The 18,332-nt window shown below is 33.3% G+C and overlaps 1 protein-coding gene across 3 annotated transcripts in view; it reads left to right on the top strand.

The window, feature by feature from the left end:
• The window catches only part of PIK3CA (phosphatidylinositol-4,5-bisphosphate 3-kinase catalytic subunit alpha), an 87,565-nt gene extending 69,484 nt beyond the window's left edge, over positions 1-18,081 (top strand). For all 3 annotated transcript variants that reach the window (XM_037136911.2, XM_037136912.2, XM_037136913.2), the window contains 11 exons: positions 27-108; positions 412-576; positions 1,017-1,120; positions 2,317-2,488; positions 5,083-5,189; positions 5,828-5,949; positions 6,759-6,837; positions 10,212-10,382; positions 10,926-11,043; positions 11,151-11,302; positions 12,040-18,081. In XM_037136911.2, the coding sequence (XP_036992806.1) occupies positions 27-108; positions 412-576; positions 1,017-1,120; positions 2,317-2,488; positions 5,083-5,189; positions 5,828-5,949; positions 6,759-6,837; positions 10,212-10,382; positions 10,926-11,043; positions 11,151-11,302; positions 12,040-12,310 (1,543 nt within the window). In that variant the 3' untranslated portion in view covers positions 12,311-18,081. The remainder of the gene's footprint in view (positions 1-26; positions 109-411; positions 577-1,016; positions 1,121-2,316; positions 2,489-5,082; positions 5,190-5,827; positions 5,950-6,758; positions 6,838-10,211; positions 10,383-10,925; positions 11,044-11,150; positions 11,303-12,039) is intronic.
• Positions 18,082-18,332: the final 251 nt, after the last annotated feature.

The raw sequence follows: 18,332 nt of genomic DNA, 5'->3' as shown, positions 1-18,332 counted from the left end.
TTTATTTTGTTTTCTTTTCCACACAGACACTATTGTGTAACTATCCCTGAAATTCTACCCAAATTGCTTCTGTCTGTGAAATGGAATTCTAGAGATGAAGTAGCTCAGGTAAACACATTTTTGAGATTACTGGATAACTATTGCACAGAATAGGTATGTTGCTCAAACTGTTTTCTCAGAAAGTCTGCATACATAAGAGATGGAATAGACTGTATTAAATTAATTAATAATGGTAATATAGTAGAGGAAAATACCATTCACACTACCTCCACTAATAAAATTAATTAGAATTGGACATTTTAAGCACTGAATTCATGGAGGGGGAGGCCTTTATCTAAACTAATTTTAAAATAAGAAAGTAAGACAATGTCTTAGAAGGTTCATTCACAACTCTCTTTGCTTTATACACAGATGTACTGTTTAGTAAAAGATTGGCCTCCAATCAAACCCGAACAAGCTATGGAGCTTCTGGACTGCAACTACCCAGATCCTATGGTTCGAGGTTTTGCTGTTCGATGCCTGGAAAAATATTTAACAGATGACAAACTTTCTCAGTACCTAATTCAGCTAGTACAGGTAAAATAGCATAAAATAGAAAAATAATGTATTCTAAATTCATGCAACTTCCAAAACCTACAGTATTCATTGCTTTTATGCTTTAACAAATTTTTTTAAATTTTTATTGTTTTCTCATTACCATTTATCTTTCCTGACCTGCCTCTGTCACCCCCTGCCCCGACAATCACCAAACGCTGTCCCTGTCCATGAGTTCTTCCTCTTTTTATTTCTTTTTTCCTGAACCCCTCCGTCTACCCCAGTCCCTCCAAGCCCCGCCTCCAGAGCTGTCAGCCTGTCTGTGATTCTGTCTTTATTTTGTTTGTTCACTCGGTTTTAAAAGTCAGTTTCATTAGCAGTAATATCTATTTTCTTTTTAAACAAATTGTTTTTAAATTCAGCTGTGCAAAAACTGATTCTGATTTATGCAGAGTTGTTTTTGTTTGTTTTTAAACACATAGGTCCTAAAATATGAACAGTATTTGGATAATCTGCTTGTGAGATTTTTACTCAAAAAAGCATTGACTAATCAAAGGATTGGGCACTTTTTCTTTTGGCATTTAAAGTAAGTCAAATTATTTTCCAATTAAGTTTTTTAGCTGTATATTACTTTTTAAATATATGTATAAATATATATACTTATATACTATAGTTTTTGTTTGTCTAGAAAAGTCTTCCATGCTAAAAGTATATTGTGCCAGTGATGAATTTCTCCTCAACCTTTTCTCCTGAACATTAAATAAGTGGTAAAATTCAAAATTGAATTTTCTACAAGAATGAGAGCTGAAATATTTTTAAAGACTTTATTCTACTTTAAACAAAGTTAAATTTGCTGGATTAATGTTGATTAATGGTATATTTAGTTTCACTTTAATGCATGGATTAAAACACCACAAAATAAAGGAAAAAAATCTTACCTTGGCATTCAGAATGACAAAAAGTCTCAAGTTCCTTACTAGAAAAAAAACTAATTAAGAATTTAAGAGCCCTGGCTGGTGTGGCTCAGTTGGATGGAGCATCGTCCCATGAACAGAAAGGTAGTGGGTTCAGCTCCCAGCCAAGGCACATGCCTGGGTTGCAGTCAGGTTCCAGTCGGGTGCACACACAGGAGGTAACTGATAGATGTTTCTCACATCAGTGTTCCTCTCACTCCCTCACTCCTTCCTTTTCCCTCTCTCTAAAATCAATAAGGGTGTCCTCAGGGGAGGTTAAAAAAAAGATTTGAGAAAATATTTTATAGAATAAGATACATCTAATATTAAATTAACAGGTTTTTAAATGTTAAAATAAATTAAAAGTGAAACCTCAAATCTAGGTTTAAAATAACTTAAATTCGGAGACAGTACAGAAAAGGAACACGTATGCCAACAGAGTCACATAGTCAGTAGTCACTGAATTCTTAACTCTTCCCCTGTTCATTTTATATTTTGGTACCTACTTTCCCTTTTTTTCATGTTTATGTATCTTGTACTGAGATTAGTTAATAAAAAGTACTTGAAATAAACCTACTAGAGCTAGTAGGTTTATTTAAAGAGCTAGTTCATTAAATTAACATTTACAGGAACTACCTGAAGTTGTTGATTGTTTTGCTTCTAAATGATAGGTTTTAAATCATTTTATTGTTAGTATGATTATAACACTTATTGAATTAGAAAATGAGCTTTTTACTTTCTTAAGATACGTATACTCATTTAAGCCCATACACGTGCACACACACAGTCCTTTTTTTAAAAAAAAAAAAATCTTGCACTGTTCTCCTAGATCTGAGATGCACAATAAAACAGTGAGTCAGAGGTTTGGCCTGCTTTTGGAATCCTATTGTCGTGCATGTGGAATGTATTTGAAGCACCTGAACAGGCAGGTTGAGGCTATGGAAAAGCTCATCAACTTAACTGACATTCTCAAGCAAGAGAAGAAGGATGAAACACAAAAGGTATGTGATTCTTCAGTTTGTTTTTGAGATTCTTGCAGTGGAACAGGGTTGAGAGCCTAATATACAGGAGTGGCTAAAAGTAGGCTTTCGGTTGAGAGTATGCAACAAACAACTGTTAAACCTACTTGTGCTCACCTCTGTATATGCAAATCCTGGTTGTTAAAATCAGGTATGTTAGGATTTAGATCCATTTCACTGGTTCTCAGCTGTGTAATGTTAGAGACATTAATCTTTGAGATACATCTTCCTCATCTGTAAAATGGGAATAATACTTTCTTCATAGGGTTGTTGTGAGAACTAAATTATATGAGATATGCAGAGCACCTGTCCCAATCACAAGAACATGGGAAGTGCCCCCAAAAGTTAGTTCTCTCTTCTTTCTCTTCCTTTTTTATATAACACTAACTTTTAAAAATAATTTTCCTATTCTGTGTTATTTATTATATTGTAATGACATTGAAAATGAATGAAAATTAGTTTTTACATTTCTAAATTTAAAATGGACCCTTAGTCACTCACTAAATATGTCACACACTTCGGTCATCTGCAGTAGCTTAGTGTTACTGAGGAATGTGAATTGTGAAGAGTTTTTATGACTTTTTGGTATTCTTTATTCTTTATATAATCCACTATATTTTATAGTAAGAAGCGAAATCAGACCTCATTTCTAGTGAAACTGAAAAAGATATATGTTAGTTTATTAGTGAGTCCCCAAAGGATGGAGAATATAAATTAACAGTACTGAACTAATTTCTCCAAAATCTTCACTAACATTGCTTGGAAAAAAACTTTAAAAGAAAGTTACTGTTTTAATCTAAATGCGACTGAGTTAATTTTATTAAAGTTGTGGTATATAAGTTTAAATATAGGTTATTAAAAAATAATTGTACTGTTTCTGATGCTGGAATTATGAGCAAGATGGGACTAGACTGCTTTGAAAGAATGAAGTATGTTGTGTTTATATTGTAAACTGAGGTAAGAAAAAGAAACTAGATATTAGTTAAATTTGTAAATGTAGGTATTTTTTCTAAGCTGGAATTTTTATATAATACATTGACTCTGACACAGTGGATTAATTAGGAATATGCAGTTCATTACTCGGATTACTATTGGTTTAAATGGAATTATGATAGGGAACTAAAAAGACAGTCGTAGGATTTGTGGAACCTAAAACAAAATAATAATGTAAAAAATGAATGAGCAGAACAGAAACGGGCTCATAGATACAGAGAACATTTTAATGGTTGTCAGATGGGAGTGGGGCTGGGGGAATGACTGAAAAAGATGAAAGGATTAATGTATAGTTGGTCGTTACAGAATAGTCATGGGGATGTAAAGTACAGCATGGGGAATATAGTCAGTAATATTGCAATAACTATGCACGGTGTCAGATGGGTACGATATTTATCAGGGTAATCACTTCATAAGTTTTATAAATGTTTAGTCACTGGGTTGTATATCTGAATGAATGTAATATTGTATGTCAACTATAATTTAAAAAGAAAAATGTATTTTAAAAATACACAGACTAAAGTTTTTTTCTTCTATGAAACTCAAGTGATAAAAAATGAAGTCATAAGACTAAAAGCAGTTACTTTGTGTGTTTTGTGTCTTATCATATCAGTGATAAAGTGTAGGAAGCAGCAAACTAGCCTTATAGGGCTTATAATGATAGAAATCATACTAGCGTGTGACACGAGCATAATCGTACTAGCAGCATACGAGCCTTAGGGTTTATGATGATAGAAAAAGAAACATCTTTACATGGTCAGGAACTGCCCCGGTCAGTGATGACTGGACTTTCTATTTATTCACTTATACAGAGTAAGGAAAAGAAAGGAAAAAAAACCCCAAAACTTTGTCACTAAAATTCCTGCATGAAAATAAACTTATTATGGATTCCTAGGTCCTCAACTTTTTATCCCCACTCACATTTTAAATATTCAGTAGATAGTTTTCCAAAATAAAATGGCACTTACTACATGATAACTCAGCAGTCTGGGCTCTGGTTTGGATTGATTTAAAAGGGATGTTTCTTTCTAACTATATACTAGAACCTGAGTATGGTATGAGACTCAGTGTAACAAACATTTTTACAAGTCCTTTCCCAACAGTTCCTTTTAGCCTCATTTGACCTTTTCTACCCAACAGGAAGACAGTAAGTATGATGTTTTAAAAGGCCAGATTGCACATACTTTACATTTGCAGGCCATGCAGACTCCTGTAATTCCTTGACTCTGCTGTCCTAGTGTGAAAGCAGCCAATGTCTAAATGAATGGGCACGGCTATATTCAATGCAGTTGGATTTACAAAACCTGGCCACTGACCTGCTGTAGTTGACTGCGCCCTGTCCTAGAGCCAAAACATTGCCTCTGTCATCAAGCAGAGTTCTCTCGGGAAGGTGCTTGGTGCTGCCATTCTTTGCCTCTCTGCCTGAGCTGTGCTGCTCTGTGTTATAAAAACCCTTCCGACTAGAAAGCTACCAGCCCAAGATAGAGATTCAAAAACTGAGGTTCCAGTGCACAAGAGAAATTAGCAGTTAGTTTTACTTTTTATGAAATCAGCCTCTAACCATGATTATACTAATTAATCAGGTACAGATGAAGTTTTTAGTTGAGCAAATGCGGCGACCAGATTTCATGGATGCTCTACAGGGCTTTCTGTCTCCTCTAAATCCTGCTCATCAGTTAGGAAATCTCAGGTAAGGTACTTGATTGGAATTTCTATTGATACATTTAAATAAGTACGCTCTTGAGAGAAAAATCTTAATAAAGTTAAAATATCCATTGTAATTAGAATGCTCAGTTACACAGGGTGGAGCAGAATTAGGATTATGGTTTTGAGTATGAGAAAGAGTTTATTCTTGTGTCATTTATTAACTATTACATCCTTCTTCATATGAACTGTAAACCTATCTTTGCCCCACCCTGTATATGCTTCCCTCTCCCATCCTCCTACCCTGCAAAGTAAGAGTTGTAAAATTTTCTTAAGTTCAGAACTGCATTTATTCAGAATGAGTTTTACTACTTTAATAATAGAGTTTAAAACACTCTTGGGCCAGAATTTCTGGTATCATAGGATAAGAAATGGAATGTAATATCTGTGAAACTAATGATGCATCACTATATTTGCTGTAAGCTATGATATAAGAAATTTTTTACTTAACTTTATTTTCTATTTATAACCCCTTAGAATTGAGCTCATAAATAAAATTGAATAGAAAGTTTTACATTTTTATAGCACTTCAGAAAGCTGTACTATGTATGTATTTTAAAGTTAATTTGAGGGTAAAACAGTAAAAAGCTAAGGTGCCTAGTAAATTTTTAAACTATTTTAAAGGCTTGAAGAGTGTCGCATTATGTCTTCTGCAAAAAGGCCACTGTGGTTGAATTGGGAGAACCCAGACATCATGTCAGAGTTACTCTTTCAGAACAATGAGATCATCTTTAAAAATGGGGATGGTAAGGAAGAATATTAATGAACTTATGATGCATGAATTTAGCTATCTTTTTATATACTGGGTATTTATGAACCATGAAGACTATTTACGGAATATGCATATGGTAAAGTAGATAATATTAAGCAGACGTTAACCTTTAGAGTATGTATATATAATTATTGAAAAGAGGTACTGATAGAGAATTGGAAAGCCTAAATCAGTTTCTGAGTAACAATTGTTTAGCTCTGAGAGCATCCATTTATTCCATAAATATTTGATGTGCTAGACAGTGGGGGAGGTGAGCATAAACGAAACAGAGCTCCTGCCCTCTTAAAGCTTATAGTCTAACAGGGAAAAGAGATGTAAAACAAATAATTATAAAAATAAAATTACAAGTGTGGTACGCAGAAAAAGTGTAGTCTGCCAAGAAATCATATAAAAGAAGGTCCTAATTTACTTGGAAAAGAGGCTGAGGGGGAGCAGTGGGAGGATAACTGATGGGTCTCCATTGGGAAATGACATTTGAGCACTGAATTCTGTTAGCCTGATATTTTAATATGAACATGTTCAAAGTTAAGGATTCAGAAAATAAGAACTTCAAATATTTTAGTTTAAAATGTTTGTTAAATAGCTTATTTTACATCATTATATAGATGAGTTTATGTAGATACTTTAGAAATGGATTGAAGAATCAAAATATTGCTTCCTTATAGATTGTTTTGAAGAGTAAATATAGCTATATTTATTTATCGTTGGAAAATCATGTGATGACATAATGCCCAAATTTCCACTTACGGCATTAAGTGGTGATACATATTATTTGAATTTCAGATTTACGGCAAGACATGCTAACACTTCAAATTATTCGCATTATGGAAAATATCTGGCAAAATCAAGGTCTTGATCTTCGGTATGTAACCAGTAAGGCATCATGCATGTTGAACACTATCCTGAAAAAGTAAACCATTAATAAGTATTAAGTACAAGGCATGTAGAGGCAGGTATCTGTAAAGAAATGTATGGAGTAGTGATGAACACTAGTTGATTCCACTATGCTACTTTCCTTTGCTGTCCTCTCTCTGGTTTAGAATAGCTAATGAGATCAGCTAGCGAAGAAGAGCTATCTCTTATAAGCTGGTCAAGACTGCACCTGCCTCCAGAGTGTCACTATTTAGGAACAGGACACAGGAGACACAAACGGTCCCTGTTTTCTCTCACAACTTGAGTTCAGAAGAAAGTTTCTTTTTATAATATAAATTTTCTAATTTTAAAACTTTCTACATTCTCAAATCTTCAATCAGTTCTGCAAGAAAATTTATGAAAGCAACTAATTTCACAGTTTTTATCATTCGGTTGATTTCTGGCCAGCCTTCCACAGTTAATCAGTATTATTTCCCAAGGCTTTTGTCAGGGGTCATCATCTGGTGATTTTTGCTTCTAATGGTTTGTCCTTCTCTTACGTTGTAAATCTAGAGTCATTCAGGCAAAGGCCATCCTCCTAAAGTATTCCTGTCTGTAAGTGGGTATAGGAGATCGGGATCAACTCTAGGTATAACACAGAGTGGATTAAGGTTTGTTTGTATGCTTCTTACAGATTAAGAATAGCTAGTATATAAAAGCATATCAGTGACAAGTAGTTGAACCCTTTTATTGCAAAGAAGAAAAATGGATGGCTAATGTAACCTGCCAAATCACAAAATTCAGTTATCAACTTTAACTGTTAACTCCAAATTCTTTGCTTGATCCCTGCTTCTTTTCAAAAACAATTATTGTTACACAAACCAAGTTTCCTTTTATGGTACAATTTCCTGTGTTGTAACACATCCAAATGCCACTACTACTACCGTGCCCGGGGAGTAGAATACAAAAGATAATATAGAACTAGACAGTAAAGGAAAGGATTTAACTATGTAACTCTGGTAATTACAGCATTTAGTTGTAAATCAGTGACTACAAAAAAGCATCTGAAGTTAAGCAAGATTATTGGAAAGTAAGCTGGATCGTTGGGAAGTTTTTAAGTCATAATATTTTCTAAATACTTTTCTTGTAACTGAAATAAATTTAAGTAAAAATTTTTGTTTAAAGTTTAGTTTTAAATATAATCACAACATTTTTATGTATACTTGTCAAAACTTAGTTCAGATTTATGGTAACTCTGCTTGGTTTCCATCTTCCCCCCAACAAGCCTGACTCAACTATGAGCATACTACTGTTAAACTATGAGCATATTCAACAGTAATAAAATGTAAAATAAGGTAGAATGAGCAGGAGTACAACCTTAAGAAATTCCTGTATTTACCAGGGCACGTAGAAGAAAAGATTACATAGGAGAAAGGGTAGGAGGACCCAAGTAAGTGATTTCACAGAATCCCAAAGAGAGAAGAGATTCACAAACAACTTACAGTACCAGGTATTTCAGGGGATTTAAGAGCATGAGAACTATGAAAATGCCCTTCAATTTGATGATTCATGGTTAGCTTTAAAAAATGCTATGTAATTAAAGTGGTAGGTGAAGTTAGGCTACAAGGAATTAAATGAGAAAATGAAAATAAGTGTAGACTATTACTCTGTTTAGAAAGGGCGAAAGAGTGGACAGTAGCTTATGAGAAAAACAAGCAAGAAAAACCATACTTTAGTACTTACATGCCAATTTGGGTATCAGTTTTTTTCATTTTCTCTTTAAACTTTCCTATCCCTACCCTTTAGTGCATGTCCTTTTCAATATTCTGTGTACCGAATGGGAAGTGCCCATAAAGTACTTCTGCCACATACCACCAAGGTATGGCTGTATCAAGGAAGGCATTTGTGGGTTACTTGAATTTTGAGGTGAACTAGCTACTTTTTTCATGGAATACCATTTTTACCTAAAGAATAACTAGTAGACAAGCTGTGGTTATTCAGACATGGGTATTTGGTAAACATTTGCTTGAAAATGAACAATATGAGCCTCTCTCTTTAAGAACAACAACTGACAGTATTTGTTGTTAATTGTCCAATTTAAGCTTTCCAGCAAAAATTAGAATTTTAAAAACCTTGTATCCCCCCGTAGAAGCCTAACACCATCCCCCAAGTTAAAAGATTTTTCTGATGAGATCAGTGGTAATATAGATGTGGCAAAAGTAGGTTTACAGTTGTTGGGATATAAAATACAGTAATTAACAATACTAATACATGAACAAACTCTGTTTCATGTACTCACAACTGTAAACCTATTTTTGCCTACTCCTGTACTGACAGTTGTGATCTTAGTTGGTGTAATGAGAAGTATCAACATTGGAAAGACCTCCATAACATAATAATGTCTCCCAAAGGACCCATATAAAGCCCTGCATGGGTAAAAGTCCCATTCACAGCCAAGACAGACAAATGGATTTTAATGTAACAGAGTATAAAAAGTTTATTGACATGGTTTCAGATTCCATATTGCAACTTGAAAAACTATCTTTCAAGTTTTGCACTAGTATCATAGAAAAATATCTGCAATTATCTGAAAAGGCTATTATAATGCTCCTTTTTCATACTGTATATTCTGTATGAGGCCAGATTTCCTTCATATGCTTCCTTCCATTAAAATGTTGCATGATGGGAGGGAGGTGGGGAGGGCTGGGGGTGGGCTGGGATGGGAGTGAAAGGCAGAAAGCTGTGCTCGAACAATTAAAATAAAATAAATAAATAAAATACTGTATGAGATTGCTTACAGAAGCATACCTGAGAACTCAGCTTGGTACTGTTAAGCCAGACATTAAAGAAATTTGAAATAATGAAAAGCAATGTTTTTAAATATAGTTTTTGTGTTATAATAGATGTTATTTATATTATCATAGTTTATTATTTTTTAATGAATTAATATTTTAATTTTTATTTTCTCCATTTTAATTTCTAATATCAGTATATGCCCAGTAGTTTTAAGAGTATAAAGGAGACCTGAGACCAAAAATTTGAACTGCTGCCTTCAATTATTATTTAGACGTCAATTAAATATCTTTAAATTCATTCATATTTTTCAGTTCCAAATGTTTATAAAATTTTAATTGCCACAGTAATTTTCTTAATGATTTTCGGATATATAATTAAATGCTTTCTCAGTTGAAGGCTATAATAAATGATGACAGATAATTTTGAGAATTTTTTTAGGAATGTCATACTACAGTAAAAGAAAATTAAAGTTAGATTGAGTGACATGACAAATTTGCAAATACTAGAATATTCCTGAAATAACCTATTAAAATATCTGCTATTTTAAACTTCCATTATTTGATTGCAAGTGTCTTGATCCTTTTCCAGAATGTTGCCATATGGTTGTCTGTCGATTGGTGACTGTGTGGGACTTATTGAAGTGGTGAGGAATTCTCACACCATCATGCAGATCCAGTGCAAGGGGGGCCTGAAGGGCGCACTGCAGTTCAACAGCCACACGCTCCATCAGTGGCTCAAAGACAAGAACAAAGGAGAAATGTGAGCTTACGGGGTTTTTGTTCCTATTTAATTTAAGTTTTTCTTAGACGTATCTTTTAATGGTTGAGTATATTTCTGAGTTAGACCAGGGACAACAACTGCACTTGCTTTAGGAAAAAATATGTTCAACCTTTGAGTATTTGAGATTATTTATATTTAAATGATCAGAATTGCCTATCATATCCAAAAAAAGGTGTTTCTTATTGCTTATTTTTATTAAAAAATTTAACATTGCACATTAAAATTTTGCTTCTAATTTATTGTTACAGTAATTAGGAAACTTTCATTTTAGTGGCATAAAAGTATTTTTTCACTATGATAAGACTTGTGCTTTGATCAGAGAATTCTAGAAATGTCCTTAGAAACATTTGAAAACTTGGGAATCTCGACACTTCTCATATCTTTGGAAACAATTCCTTTTCCCCCTGAAGTCAGTGATTATTTTCATTGTTTTCATATGGACTTGACCCTCTTTTTTTCAGTTTGGACTGGGTCACTCTATATTGACACAGTAGTCATTAAGCGTTTATTTCCTCTTTGTAGATACGATGCAGCCATTGACCTGTTCACACGTTCGTGTGCTGGATATTGTGTCGCGACCTTCATTTTGGGAATTGGAGACCGTCACAATAGTAACATCATGGTGAAAGATGATGGACAAGTAATAGCTTTCTCTTTTTAAAAGTTTGGGTGTTCTTAAATTCAATAATTCAGCATATTGTACTTCTGCATTTATCAAAATATAACTTAATTTCTTATTTTTGAAAGCTGTTTCATATAGATTTTGGACACTTTTTGGATCACAAGAAGAAAAAATTTGGTTATAAACGGGAACGTGTGCCATTTGTTTTGACACAGGATTTCTTAATAGTGATCAGTAAAGGAGCCCAAGAATGCACAAAGACAAGAGAATTTGAGAGGTAAGCTCAGGAAATTAAAACACAAAATAAAGAATTCTTGCTGCTGTACCAGAAACAGTTGATATTTTCAATCAATTTAAGTAATGTATGTTATATTGTAGCATAAACTATTTTAATATCTTTTTATTTATTGTGTGATGTGGTAAAGAAAATCTTTAAAATTTTTAATTTAGTTAGTCCATTAAAGGAAAGTGATTCTTAAACTTCATAATAATATATTAAAACCTTTTACATACTGCTGCTTAAATATTTGGACTCCACCTTCTCTATATTGACAAATAATATATAGCATTGAAGACATTTTTTAGTCATACAATTTGAAGAATTCAGTGAATTACCTGCTTATTCATAATTTTTCTTACCACCTTCTGGTATATCAGTAGTCTATCTTAAATGTTAAAAGCACTTTTAAAACTTTTTATAAAATTTACTGTATCTATAACTCAGTCCTGACCCTAGACTGTGCTTAAATGGATCAATTTATACACTTACTAAATCCTTATTAAACTCCTAATGTGCCAGGCATTACTGTAGGTGCTGGTGGTAAAGCAGTGAAAGTCCTTATGGACTCATCGAGTTTATTTTACCGTGTAGGGTAAAGGGATTGGGGAGAGGAATGCTGTTTTTTTATAGGTTCGTTCAAGAAGGCCTCTCTAATGATGTGACATTTTAGCAAAGACCTGAAAGTATTAACGCCATTTGCTTCGTACTGACCAAACTGTTCTTATTACTTGTAGGTTTCAGGAGATGTGTTACAAGGCTTATCTAGCTATTCGGCAGCATGCCAATCTCTTCATAAATCTTTTCTCAATGATGCTTGGCTCTGGAATGCCAGAACTACAGTCTTTTGATGATATTGCATACATTCGAAAGACCCTAGCTTTAGATAAAACAGAGCAAGAGGCTTTGGAATATTTCATGAAACAAATGAATGATGCACACCATGGTGGCTGGACAACAAAAATGGACTGGATCTTCCACACAATTAAGCAGCATGCTTTGAACTGAAATGACAACTAAGAAACTGAAAGCTCAATATTGGATTCTATTCTGCACTGTTAATAACTGTCAACAGGCAAAGACTGATTGCATAGGAATTGCACAATCCATGAACAGCATTAGAATTTACAGCAAGAACAGAAATAAATACTATATAATTTAAATAATGCAAACGCAAACAGGGTTTGATAGCACTAAACTAGTTCATTTCAAAATTAAGCTTTAGAATAATGCGCAATTTAATGTTATGCCTTAAGTCCAAAAAGGTAAACTTTGAAGATTGTTTGTATCTTTTTTTAAAAAAACAAAACAAAAAACCCAAAATATATAGAAATGATGGAGAAGGAAAAAGAATGTTCTTTTTTTGACTTGCAAATATTCTGTGTTTTGAAATGTGGACACACAAATTCTAGTATTGCATTAGGTCCAAGTAACTGGAGTTTGATGTTAAATTACATTAAGATTGGAAATAATGAAATTTCTTATTTTTCATTGCTGTTCAATTTATAGTTTGAAGTGGGTTTTTTGACTCCTTGTTTAATGAAGAAAAATGCTTGGGGTGGAAGGGACTCTTGAGATTTCACCAGACTTTTCTTTTTTAATAAATCAAACCTTTTGATGATTTGGGGTCTTAATCTGCAAAGTTTTGGAAGCAGTCACAAATGAGACCTGTTATAGGGTGGTTTTTTGGAGGTTTTTTTCTGGACAGTATTTACAAGAATCTGATTCTTATTTCCCAGGGAAGTTCTGGGCACCCATAAAGTAAAATAGTCATCATAGAGAAAGAATGAGCAGGAATAGTTCTTGTTCCAGAATTGTACAGTATTCACCTTAGGTTGATTTTTTTCTCTTTTTGCAAATGAATTGAATACATTTTTCATGCATGTTTTCCAGAAAATAGAAGTGAGTATTAATGTTATTAAAAAGATTATTTTTTTTATTAAAGGCTATTTATATTATAGAAACTATCATTAATATATATTCTTTATTTCATGATCTGTCCCATAGTCATGCATTGTTTGCACCCCAAATTTTTTATTGTTCATATCAGCATGATCAGCTCTTCTCTTGGTCTGTGGATAAGGCCAGGCACTATCCCATTTATACCAATACTAGTGAATAACTACTTAAAGAAACAGATTAAAATTTATTCTTTTTCCTTTTCTGTGTTTTCAAATGAATCTCTTATCCTCTTTTATAGTTCAGAATGCCTCAATCATATGAAATTAGTTACCAAAATTAATAAAATTTAGAGTATCTTCCTGATGCTTAAACCCTCTACTGAGGTATGCTCGTGAATAATACTTTATAATATGGGGAAATAAAAACCATGAACTTTTTACCATCTTAGCCTATTTATCCAATATCTCAACAATAAAAGTAGGACCTTAAATCATTTTAAGATCATGTCCCATTTCCAAGTGATCAGGGCTCACTCTCCAACTTTATTAAATTGCATTTGAGCACAGGATACATTCTTAAACACTTTGAAAAACATTAACCCAAAATGTAGGGGCTAATGCTAGTCATCCCTCCAGAATCCAGTATTTCACTCAGTATTTGAAATGAATTATTAATGCCCTAGGAAGTAGCTTTAGCAAATGTCCAGGTGCCACACCAGAAAAAGTGCAATAATTTACTGACAATTTTCTAGATTAGGCACATTATTGGAACACAACTTTATAAAGAGTGCACATTGTATACTCTAGTGAAACAGCATCACTTAAAAAAATCTTCATTTATTAAATCAGTTACCTGTAGTAAAAGTCTTGAATAGTGAACAAGGACTCTAATACAAATATTCTTAATATTTGGCTATTTTAGATCCCTTAAAGGGCATAATTACCAGAGATTTAGGTACTTCATTAAAGCATGTATATAATATTGCCAACAAGAAAAATAAATTTGAAGATTAGGGGAATTTATTTCTCTACACTGTCTTGGAATGGTTAAGAGGAATTTAAACACTTCTAAGCAAGAAACTAATGGATTCTTTTGCAGATATAAAAGATTCATAACTTATGAAAACTTCATGATTAACATTTTGTCTTTTAGATCTATTCAGTTATACATACTAACATCCCAGTCTCTTCTATATCAGGGATTGATTATAGGAAAATTCAGTGAAATGGTACAAATCTGAAACTTCAATGGTGGAAACTGAAGTTTTAACAGAGAACCATGTTATACCCGAGTGCCAAAAAACCTTTGAGCTTCCTTGCATAAAATTGATACAATTTTAGCATTTTTCACATCAGTTCAGATCATCCCCTTTCCCTAGGACTTCTCCACCATTAAAACACATGCCACATACTTTATTTAATCATTGACATTTATTTTCAAGAGTTATTACAACCAAATTAAGTCTGCCTGAGAAGTGTAGACAAATTTTATAAAGAATATAGAGTAAGTGGTCTAGCTAAAAGCAAAGTAAATTTTAAATAAATCTAAGCAGAGTTTAAGCAAACAGCATTAAAAATAAGAAAAAAAGGGACAAGTAGTTCTCAGAAGGCAAAGAACCAAAAACTGAATTAAATGCCACATGGGTGACTAGGATATGTTTCAGATAGTGACTGTGTAGTCACTTCCAGGTACTTCAGAATCAGAGATCAGTTCCGACTGATCAGTTCCTACGGCCAGCCATCCGTCACCAAATGTGCTGTAACTGACTGTCGGCTGTACAATTTCATTTGTTCACTTCAGCACTATTTCCTTCAATGATTATTTTGGAGGGGGGAAAAGAGGTTTAAAGAAAGTAAAACCTAATTCTAAACACATCTAGGAAGAAATAACTGTTTGAAAATCATGCTTTAACTTTCTGTTGTATTCTCAGTTATCCAAAATTGTTTATTTTAAAGATTTTGAGACTGTTGTTAATTTGAACCTGTTAATCATATTGTGGATTTTTTTAAAGATGTTTCTAATTGGATTTTTTAATCAAGAATGGAACTTGGTATCTATTTTATGATAGAACCTAAGCTTTTTGTGGTTCTTTGTGTCCTGTGTAAAACTTAGTGTCAAAGTAATTAACTTTGAGGTTTTCCCTTCTACTCTGCTTTATATTATAAGCCCTTTAGAAAATGGGAACCTGGTGAATATACAATGAATTGTAAAATATTTTAATGTGTAACTTTTTCAACTGTGAAACTATGACTATTGGTTTTTGATGAAAACAGCTGCTGATAAAGTATTTTCTGTAAAGTGTAGTTCTTATTAATCAGGAAAATAATCAATGACTTGATTAGAATGTATATACCCTCTTAGATTTTATTTTAAATGGATTGGTAATTTTCACATAGATAAAATGCAGTCCATCTGTATTTTTTTCCATCAAAACTTCCGTGATTTGGCATTATAAAAAAATTATGAGCAGCCTATCTATTCTAAAGGCACTATGGAAATTTCATAGCATATAAACTTGGATTTGTTTCTTAATGATTTTGTAAATCCATTTAATTCATATCTTGACCAACAGCCATGCTTGCCAGCTCTTGGAAGAAATTTAATTTCTAGCGTTATTTTCAAGCCAACAGGTTAACTTTTTCAGAATGTTATGTTTCTTTTGTTTCTGTGTCTGCACCAACTGCAGACCTGGGCTGGGCCCACACACTCAGAATACACCTTAAAAAATTGATTTTGACATCCAAGACATCACTATAGCATTTCAGTTTAAAGGCCATATGTGGTGTTAATGGATTGTGGTGCTTCTACTATTTAAAAACAACTTTCATACTTCAGATGTGATTGAGAAGAGGGGAATGTGGAGGGAGGGAGCAAAACAGGGAGGAGTTGTTTGAATGAAGTACATTCTTCATATCCTGCTCAGACTGGGCACTAGAGAAGGCCAAAAGTTGTGAGAGTATATTGTGCACACCATACGGTAATGAATTATCTGTTCATCAGGGATGGGATTGTGAAGGCTGAACTAAAAAATTCAGCACTGGCAGGATACTCAGATAATAATTCTTGTTGACAGAATAATACAGCTGGGCTGTTTGTTTTTTAAATATAAACACAAACCATTTTTTTAATTATTACATTAAAAATTGTAAATGTATCTTACGTGCCATGGCCTGGGAAGCCTTTTTTCTTTTCTATTAAAAGTTATGTTCACTTTCTGAAAAGCATATAGTGGTTAGCTCAAGATGCCTATGGTTCTGATAAAATTGGATTGGTAACTCTACCTCAGAAGGTTAATAAGGAAAAAAATAGATGAGTCAGAATTCAGTACTTCAGGCTCTGATATTACAGAAATTTTCAGAGCACTGTGTTTTAGATTTACAAAGTCATAGTTGGCATGCCTTCTTTTTAATGGCTTTGGAAACATTAAGAAAAAAATCTGGTTAAAAATTTGATTATTTCTCCAGCCATTTGAAAAAGGCAATAGTGGTAGGAGGTTCATGGTACTAGGTTCTTAAAATTCGGTATTCAAAATTAGTTGTGTTCTCTTTTCTTGATCATTAGTAAAATTAATGTGTGTGTATTTGCACACATTTCTATTTGTATACACACTGCTTGCTAGCTCTAGTCAAGAGGCATCTTTTATAAAAGGTGTAAACATCAAGGTTCTAAAATTCAGAAGAGTTTAGAATTTACTAGGAGTTTCCCAAGTTGGGATGTTAGTTTTTAAATAAGCTTATTTCACTCAAGTATTTCACTTGATTCAAGTTTTGCACTTCCTTTTTATCAGTGCAGCACCATTCCTTTTGCTTAGCTGCATTAATATTTTAGATATGTTAATATTAGAGCCATGCTAGCTAGCATAAAGTGACAGTTATGAGCCATAAGGAAATTTTTCTTGTACATTTAGCCTAGTTGGGTAACTGACTCACTACCAGCCATAGACTCCATTTCTCATGTTGGTCAATATGGAAAGGGGTTTTATTGATGCATTTTGTAAGCTATTGAAGTCTACGAATGTATCAAATCATCTTTCATCTGCCACTGCAATAATATTGTGGTTATGCTAAGAGCCATGTACATGTTTACATGATTCTTATTTTTGTTAATTCTTCTAAGTTAGCAAGGAGGAAGAAAACCAACTTTGGTATTTTCTCAAAATATCTTTAATAAGACTGTACTCATTAATTCCAGTGTAAATTTTTAAATGTGATCGTTATCCATTGATTTCACAAGAAAAGCCCCTTACCATACTTCATTTATGTTCCCAAGAGTGGTTGGAGAAGTTGGCCTTCATCTGATTTCTAGAAATGTCTGGTTATAGAACCTAAGTTTCAAATGCAATCAGTGGTTTAAATGTGATTCAGTCCTTCTACTTAATTGGGTTGAATAAAATCTAAAAGAATATATCCTTTTGGAACATAACACTTGAACATCTTGGGGGTTGTGGCACAACCAAAAGACTACTGCTAACACGGCGAATGTTGACTTTGCAAGTTTTAAAAAGTAGCTCCCACCACCCATTTTAGCCCCATTTATTGTAGCAAATCTATTTCTCTATATTTTGTCATTCAATGAATTGAAGTCCTGTGGTGTACTATATTAGTTAGGAGAGAAATGTTTCTAAATGTTCACTTAATGAGGGCCCAAAAGATATCTGACACAGCAAGATGCATGTGTTACTGTGCCGAGACTAGAGAATCATCCAGTGTCACTAAATTTCAGACCTCTTCCCAGTCTTGCTGTTCCTAGCAAGAAGGCTGGCCTGTGGCTGCACTTACTGTTTGTGCTCATCAGAAACTGTCAATGTCTGCTTTTTCTTTAACTTCGCAGTCTGTAACATCACGCTGTTTATTAAAAAAAGAAAAAATTTACTTTGACTTGTGTCCAAACAATCCTTAGTGTACTATATATTTTAAGCAAAAAACTGTGATAATTATATTTTGCAATCTTCTGAATATTTAAAAGCAAACCAGTGTTGCTAATAATTAGATTGTAGCTGAATTTGAGTTCTTATCAATAATGACTAAGAAACATTGATTGAAAACCTAAAACTACTAGGCCCTAAACGCCCATTTTTCTGCCCTAGTCAAGTGATGAATATCAGAGAAATATCTGTTTAAATATTGAC

Source organism: Artibeus jamaicensis, unplaced genomic scaffold (genome assembly GCF_021234435.1).
Source record: "Artibeus jamaicensis isolate MK-2021 breed Jamaican fruit bat unplaced genomic scaffold, CSHL_Jam_final scaffold_474, whole genome shotgun sequence".
Classification (NCBI taxonomy): domain Eukaryota; kingdom Metazoa; phylum Chordata; class Mammalia; order Chiroptera; family Phyllostomidae; genus Artibeus; species Artibeus jamaicensis.
Note: the sequence above shows the minus strand (reverse complement) of the source record. Positions and strands in the feature narration are given on the sequence as shown.